Raw genomic sequence first — 8525 nt, 5'->3', positions numbered from 1 at the left:
GATTTACTACGTGGGAGGGACAGTGGCCATTGTGAATATCTTTGGTCCCTGGTTGGAGGGAGTAAACACACACAAGTTAAAGGTCTCGACTCGAAACGCCACCTATTCCTTTTCTCCAGAGATGCCTCCTGCCCCAGCATTTTGTCTATCTTCGGTGTAAACCAGCAAGTTAAATTAGTTAGTTTTCTCCCTAGTATAACACCAACCTGTTCAGTTCTTGAAGGAAGGAACTGCAGATGCTGGCTTACACAAAAGGACACATTGTTGGAGTAACTCATTGGGCCAGGCTGCATCCTTGGAGAACATGGATAGGTGACCCACTATGTTACTCCAGCACTTTGAATCCTCCTGCTCAGATGTTGCATCGTTAATGCCCAGACCTCCCAAGAGATGCACAATGGGAGCTTCCTATGCAGAGACTAGCTGCTGCGTTACAAGAGTTGCCATCGACTACGAAACGCATTGAAAAGTTTTGAAAGAGACGAGTGAAGCGCCTTTACGATGCCAAGTCCTAGTTAATGGCTATTGCACTGGTTTCTGGAATGAACGGCTGGTGCTGTTCGGGGTCCTTGTGTAGAGATGAGTTGGGTTGGTACTGGTGGTGGAGGGGGGTTGGAGGTTCTAGGGTTCAACGGGGATTGGGGTGGGTAAGTGCAGCTGGTGAAATGTCCCAGGAGCGAATTCCCACCGCCTGTCCCCCTACCTCTGCAAGCGGTGTGGCAGCGTCGGGAGCGCAGTGCGCAGCTGCGACGCCGGGCAGTGAGCTGCCAGTGCCAGCGATGTACCAAGAGCGACAGCAACCGCAGCCCCAGCCCCAGCCTGGGCGCTACTATGAGTCCACTCCCACCAAAAACTGACCATCTGCCCGGAGCCGCTGGAAGCACTCGCCGCCTAGCAACATCTTCCAAAAACTCTGCAAACCCAGGATGCCCGGTGGAAAAAGAGGGCTGGTGGCACCGCAGAATACTTTTTTGGAAAATATTGTCCGGCGATCTAGCGGTAAGCAGACACTCGCAGCGATGCGCTAGAACACTTTATAGGATTAAATATTGATCGGTAGAACGCGAGGCTTCTTTATTTACTCTGTAACAATCATCGCTTTTGACTCCTTTACATTATCGGACTCTTCATTAGCGGAGTTGCACATTACATCCGAATAGATCTTTCGGGGGTGTAGCAAGTTCTTTTATAAATTGGATATTATTTATGTTAAGGGCTTCCTTTCAGACCTGTCTTAATTGACATCTCACCGAAACGATTGTTTCATTAAAAACTCAACGTAAAACAAAGCGGGATTGGACCTTAGGGGGCCGCTAAACGTGAAGAAATATAAATTCTGGGGAACACTAAATTATTAGAGCTTCAGAAAAGCGATGTGAAACTTATGGCGAAGATGTATGCGAACACGAAATCTATATCCCCTACATGTTGAAGACTGTTATTTGTTTTCATTGAACCATTGCACAAGACTTGCGTAGAACTGCGAACGACGGTGTAAAAACAAAGCGGTGAAACACTTGACAGTACGTATGTGGAGTTGAAAAAAACATCGACCATCACATAGTGGTACTTGTTTTGGGGAAACTGTGCTTGCGTTTGTTATGTTGGCGCCGCTCCAATGCTGGGGCGGATGACAGATAACTCTGAGCAAAGACCTGAGAGAAGTAGGCGATTTGTTTTTCACCGGACAGTTCTGAGTTTCATTGTCAATACAGTTCTAGTCTCTCAAAACTGATGCGAGACACCTCCAAAAGGCCGGATAAATTAAAGGACCCGATTACCGTGCAGTAGCGATGGAGGCGTGGTTGCTGGTGTCTTTGGTGGCAACTCTGGCAGTTACTAATGGGATATAAATATGTCCGTTTTCGCTCTTTCGCTGATCTTTTTACAAATCATACTCAGTGCCGAACGATTTATATCTAAAATAAGGGAATCCACACAACCCACTGGATTGAAGGATGGATTACAAATGAAGGGTTACACATTCACTCCACGCTCAGATGCATCCACATATTCACACTAATGTAACTTGAAAGCTTTTCAATTGATACAATCTAAGATCTGGCGCTATAGATTGTAGCTGTCAGTGTTTGCTACATTTGAAAGGGTGGGATTTGAGGGCGGGAGGGCTTCGTTTCGGCTGCTTTGCTTATATAAGTTATCTCTGTTTGGATCAACTCAGCGGGACAGGCAGCATCTCTGGAGAGAAGAAATGGGTGACGTTTCGGGTCGAGACCCTTAGTCTGAAGAAGGGTCTCGACCCGAAATATCACCCATTCCTTCTCTCCAGAGATGCTGCCTGTCCCGCCGAGTTAATCCAGCATTATGTGTCTACCTTCGGTTTAAACCAGCATCTGCAGTTCTTTCCTACACTTATCTCCGTTTGGTACAGCTAGTGTTTACGAGCATCCGATTGTGTTACCAGGCCGTTCTATATAAATTATGTTGTGGCTCGTTGGAATTTCAACTTCCCACACGTCTCCATTCGCTAATTGGTTAAATCTGATCAAAATCTGGACTATTCACAACTGGAGCTATCAACTCGAGTGGTATTTTTCTTGCCGTTACGGGTCGCTGTTACTCCTCACGTTGTTGTAAGCACCTTACTACCACCTCAATGCGTTGATGAGACAGACCCAGACCATTTTAGCTCCCTCCCTCACACGGCATCGGCAGCGACTAACCTTTTCTTTGAGATGATCAATTACACGAAGGATCATTAATAATAATCTCTTAAAAGAAACACGCGGTATGCTAGGTGACAGCTGTAGAAGGAGACGAGAAGTGCATCGTCCTTCATCGGAACTCAAATGCCCCCTTTTCGACCTGAAACGTTAAAAACTCTGCTTCTCTTTCCACAGATGCTGTCTAACCTGCTGAGTGTTTCCATGATTTCCTGGTATTATTCTAGATTTCCAGCACCTGTAGTTTTACCGCCTTCTAATGCTTCTTGTTGATCTTAAAGTGATAACATTTTCGGATTATAAGCGTCTCTTTAATTAGCCCAAGCATCCTTGAACTGAGAACAAAACATTTGCAACCCTTTTAGAAACATAGAAAATAGGTGCAGGAGTAGGCCATTCGGCCCTTCGAGCCTGCACCGCCATTCAATATGATCATGGCTGATCATCCAACTCAGTATCCTGTACCTGCCTTCTCTCCATACCCCCTGATCCCTTTAGCCACAAGGGCCACATCTAACTCCCTCTTAAATATAGCCAATGAACTGGCCTCAACTACCTTCTGTGGCAGAGAATTCCACAGATTCACCACTCTCTGTGTGAAAAATGTTTTCCTCATCTCGGTCCTAAAATATTTCCCCCTTATCCTTAAACTGTGACCCCTTGTTCTGGACTTCCCCAACATCGGGAACAATCTTCCTGCATCTAGCCTGTCCAACCCCTTAAGAATTTTGTAAGTTTCTATAAGATCCCCCCTCAATCTTCTAAATTCTAGCGAATACAAACCGAGTCTATCCAGTCTTTCTTCATATGAAAGTCCTGACATCCCAGGAATCAGTCTGGTGAACCTTCTCTGTACTCCCTCTATGGCAAGAATGTCTTTCCTCAGATTAGGAGATCAAAACTGTACGCAATACTCCAGGTGTGGTCTCACCAAGACCCTGTACAACTGCAGTAGAACCTCCCTGACCCGATACTCAAATTTTGCAATCAATTGAGGTCTGAAGAAGGATCTCGACCCAAAACGTCACATATTCCGTTCTCCAGAGATGCTGTCTGACCCAGAGTTACTCCAGCTTTTTGTTTCTATCTGGGGCTATAATAAAACTCTCTGCGAAAGGATTCGCTGAGAAGCAGATTAGCATTTAGCATCTTATTCTGCTTCTCGAAAATGTATGACATTCAAAACCTACGCGATGGATAACGCGAATTTAATTGCATTGAAAGAGGCAGTCGAACAAAACATCCAACGACAAAATAGACGCAATCACACAGTATCATTGATCATATTTATAAAATTAGAAATGATCAGATATTGGATGCATTTTAGAACTTTGGTAATGAATAGATTGGTTGGTAGTATTGGTGATTCGTGGTCGCTGCGATACATTTCTAATGCCCCTCAATACTGCACTGTGTTCACGTAACACTCTGAAATCAGATGTACTTTAATCACCAATAGAATTTCGTGGCCGTGCAAACTGTTTATGAGGGTATTTTGCTGAAACGCTTCTCCAGACAGACTGAGACCTGAAGAGTTGTGTGCGGCCCAAAACTCAAGTGCTGGAGTAAAACTCAGAGGTTCAGGCCACATCTCCGGAGGACATGGATAGGCGACGTTTCGGGCAGGGCCTTTCTTCAGACTGATGGCCACAGAGGGGGAGCAGTGAGAGGTGAACTTCTTCAAAGTGGGCATACATTTAGGGGATTTTGCAACAGAGTAGTAGAATGGTGACACCAGGAACTGCAGATTGCAGCGTTTGTTGAGACAAGTGGGCATGTTGAGGAAGTGTTTTGTTTAAATTAAATCAGGGATCCTGGGATTTATAACTAGGACAAAAAGCACAAGATAGACACAACATGCTGGAGTAACTCAGCGGGACAGGCAGAATCTCTGTCGAGAAGGAATGGGTGACGTTTTGGGACGCGACCCTTCTTCAGTTATGTCAGGTGACTCAGGTCGGTCTGAAGAAGGGTCTCGATCCGAACCGTCACCTATTCCTTCGCTCCATAGATGCTGCCTCACCCGCTGAGTTTCTCCAGCATTTTTGTCATCAGTCTGAAGACGGGTCTCGTCCCGAAACGCCACCTATTCCTTCGCTCCGTAGATGTTGCCTCACCCGCTGAGTTTCTCCAGCATTTTTGCCCACCTCCAGTTATGTTCAGTTCAGTTCTCCAGTTACCTGAGTTATGATGAACCCTTGTTTAACCATTATTGTGTAGTTTTGTGTTCAGCAAAGGATTCAGAAATGGTACAACAATACGTGACTGATTCTGGACAGAGACTGGAAGCTGGGGGTGTTTACTGTGGAACAGAGGTTGAGAGGAAATCTGATAAAGGAGTTTGAAATTGTGAAGGATGTAGACAGCAAAGATAATGTTCTCTGGTTAATGGATTAAAACCTGGGGGACATGGATTGAAGGTGATTGATAAACAACCAAAAACGAACATAAGGAAAAATGTTTCACTGCAGCAAGTATTTAGGTTAGGGCATGGAAAGCACTGTTCGGACAGCAATAAAAGTAGATTAAAGTGTAGCAGAGAATAGGGAACCAGATAAGTATATGAAAGGAAATAGTTTTCAGCATTACATGGTGAGGTCAAGTGAATGGGATGAGTTTCATTGCTCTTATGAGCTGGTGCAGACATGATAGGCCAAATGGCCACCTTTTTGCATGGATGATTATTCCATAACTGCTGCTATCTGCAAATAATCTTTTTTTCAGGTCATAGAGTTATACAGCACGGAATCAGGCCCACACTGACCAACATGTTTCATCTACACATCCCACCTGGATGTGTTTGGCCCATATCCCTCTAAACCTGTCCTATCAACGTACCTGTCAAAATGTTTCTTAAATATTGCGATTATACCTGCCTCAACTACCTCCTCCGGCAGCTTGTCCTGTTAAATCTTTTCCCCCTCACCTTAAACCTGTGTCTTCTGATTCTCGATTCCCCTACACTGTGCAAGAGACTCTCTACGTCTACCCGATCTATTCCTCTCATGATTTTGTGCACCAAAAGATTTTTAAATGTATATTTCAATGACAATATTTACACTGGACAAAGAGGTGAGGCTAATTTGGGATTATTTATAATGTTAACAGAAAATACTGGAAATATACAGTAACCTCAGGCAGCATCTGTGAAAAAAGAAACAGAGCAAATATTTTTGGAATTAAAAAAGCATTTGACCTGAAAACTTTTCTGATTTCATTTCAGATTTCCAGCATCTGTAGTTTTATTTGATTTTAATGTGCAATAAATTAACCTTTTATTTCTCCAGCTGAATTTACATGGGGCTCATTTGGTGAGTCAGGGCACAAGAAAGCCAGGGAGGTTGAGTGCCTAGAGATCGAAATGGAAACGTGCGGTGAAGAATTTAAGCACAAAGAAAAGAGTCTTAAACTTGAGGTGTTGAAGAACCAATCTCGGTCAGCAAGTCCTCTGAAATAACTGGGAGGGACTTGATTTTGATTGGAGTATGGAGGGCAGCAAAGTGCCACAGCAGTAGAGTTGCTGCCTCAGAGCACCAGTGTTAGCATTTGAGACCGCTGGGTGCTTGTATCTACTGACAATGGCTTCCTTCATAGAAAGTGGCATTGCCGTGACTATCACTGTTCCACTTTTAGGAGCGGTACAGTGGCACAACGGATTTGAGTATAGGAGCAGGGAGGTTCTACTGCAGTTGTACAGGGTCTTGGTGAGGTCACACCTGGAGTATTGCGTACAGTTTTGGTCTCCAAATCTGAGGAAAGACATTCTTGCCATAGAGGGAGTACAGAGAAGGTTCACCAGACTGATTCCTGGGATGTCAGGACTTTCATATAAAGAAAGATTGGATAGACTCGGCTTGTACTCGCTGGAATTTAGAAGATTGAGGGGGGATCTTATAGAAACGTACAAAATTCTTAAGGGGTTGGACAGGCTAGATGCAGGAAGATTGTTCCCGATGTAGGGAAAGTCCAGGACAAGGGGTCACAGTTTAAGGATAAAGGGGAAATCCTTTAGGACCGAAATGAGAAAAACATTTTTCACACAGAGAGTGGTGAATCTGTGGAATTCTCTGCCACAGAAGGTAGCTGAGGCCAGTTCATTGGCTATATTTAAGAGGGAGTTAGATGTGGCCCTTGTGGCTAAAGGGATCAGGCGGTATGGAGAGAAGGCAGGTACAGAATACTGAGTTGGATGATCAGCCATGATCATATTGAATGGCGGTGCAGGCTCGAACGACCGAATGGCCTACTCCTGCACCTATTTTCTATGTTTCTAAAGTTGCTGCCTTACAGCACCAGAGACACAGGTTTGATCCTGACAACGCGTGCTGTCTGTAGGGAGTTTGTACGTTCTCCCAATGACGGTGTGGGTTTTCTCTGGGTGCTCTGGTTTCCTCGTACATTCCAAAGAATTGTAAGTTAATTGGCTTTGCTGAAAATTGTAAGGGGATATGGGGAGAAGGCAGGAACGGGGTACTGATTGAGGATGATGTCATAATCACATTGAATGGTGGTGCTGGCTCGAAGGGCCGAATGGCCTACTCCTGCACCTATTGTCTATTGTCTATTGCCTATTGTCTAATCCTTAAGTGTAGGATAGTGTAATGCCCCTGTCCCACTTAGGAAACCTGAACGGAAACCTCTGGAGACTTTGTGCCCCACCCAAGGTTTCCGTGCGGTTCCCAGAGGTTGCAGGTGGTTGCCGGAGGTTGCAGGTAGTGGAAGCAGGTAGGGAGACTGACAAAAACCTCCGGGAACCGCACGGACACCTTGGGTGGGGCGCAAAGTCTCCAGAGGTTTCCATTCAGGTTTCCTAAGTGGGACGGGGCATTAGTGTACAGGGTGATCGCTGCTCGGCGCGGACATAGTGGGCCAGAGGGCCTGTTTCTGCCCAGTTTCTCTAAAGTAAAGTAACGTCTACAGCAGAGTTTTGATAGAACTTGGGTTGTAAGGTGGATTATGAGAGGTTAGTGGCTTAGCAGAAATGTTCTGGAGTAATTGGCAAGGGATGAAATTGCTCTGCACCAGTAGTTCAATATGGATTTGTAACAAGTTGGAATCCTTTTTGCCTCTTCTCGGTGGAACAAAATAACTGTAGTGCGAAAGGTGCTGTTGATTGTTCCATGAGCTTGTTTCATCCCAGTGGCATGGACCAATTTCCCCATTTGAAGACCAAACATAACAAAATGAGTGGAGTTTTTGAGAAGCAGAGAGTGAGTCAAGGCAGAATTTATAAAGCTGAATGCTCTGTTGGAAGATATGTGAGCACATGCCCAATTGAGGGACTGATACAACATTAGGTTATGAACATAAATGAAAAATACCCTGCAGATGCTGAAATCTAAAATAAATAACGAAATTCTGGAAACATTCAGAAGAACACTAAGAATATGTAGAAAGAGGCATATTATTAGGCATAGGCACAAAATGCTGGAGTAACTCAGTGGGTCAGGCAGCACCTCTGGAGATAAGGAATAGGTGACGTTTCGTGTCCAGATCCTTCCTCAGACTGTGTTTATTTTGTGAGGTAATTTTCTGGGGTATTTAATGAGCAATCTGCATCTGTCTTCAGTAATGAAGGGGACAGTGTTAATGAGGAAGTGAAAGGAAGAAACCACAGAGAAATTGGACATTTTGTGTCTATCTTCGGTGTAAACCAGCATCTGCATTTCATTAAAACACTTATTATTAGACAGTTATGTGGTATTAAGAAGGCTGTCACATGGAAATGCATACTGAAGAAGTGGCTTTAAGAAGAAGGTTGTATGAAAGAGTTAAAGCCCACAGCAACATTTACAACAATCAGAAGGGACAATGCAACATGTTCACCACTGTGGAACAAAT

General features: G+C 44.5%; 1 protein-coding gene across 1 annotated transcript in view; it reads left to right on the top strand.

The window, feature by feature from the left end:
* Positions 1-726: 726 nt before the first annotated feature.
* The window catches only part of kcnh5 (potassium voltage-gated channel subfamily H member 5), a 177070-nt gene continuing 169271 nt past the window's right edge, over positions 727-8525 (top strand). Inside the window, exon 1 of the mRNA XM_033026452.1 lies at positions 727-999. Coding sequence (XP_032882343.1) covers positions 927-999 — 73 coding nt within the window. The 5' untranslated portion in view covers positions 727-926. The remainder of the gene's footprint in view (positions 1000-8525) is intronic.

The sequence above is a fragment of the Amblyraja radiata genome, chromosome 9 (genome assembly GCF_010909765.2).
Source record: "Amblyraja radiata isolate CabotCenter1 chromosome 9, sAmbRad1.1.pri, whole genome shotgun sequence".
Classification (NCBI taxonomy): domain Eukaryota; kingdom Metazoa; phylum Chordata; class Chondrichthyes; order Rajiformes; family Rajidae; genus Amblyraja; species Amblyraja radiata.
Note: the sequence above shows the minus strand (reverse complement) of the source record. Positions and strands in the feature narration are given on the sequence as shown.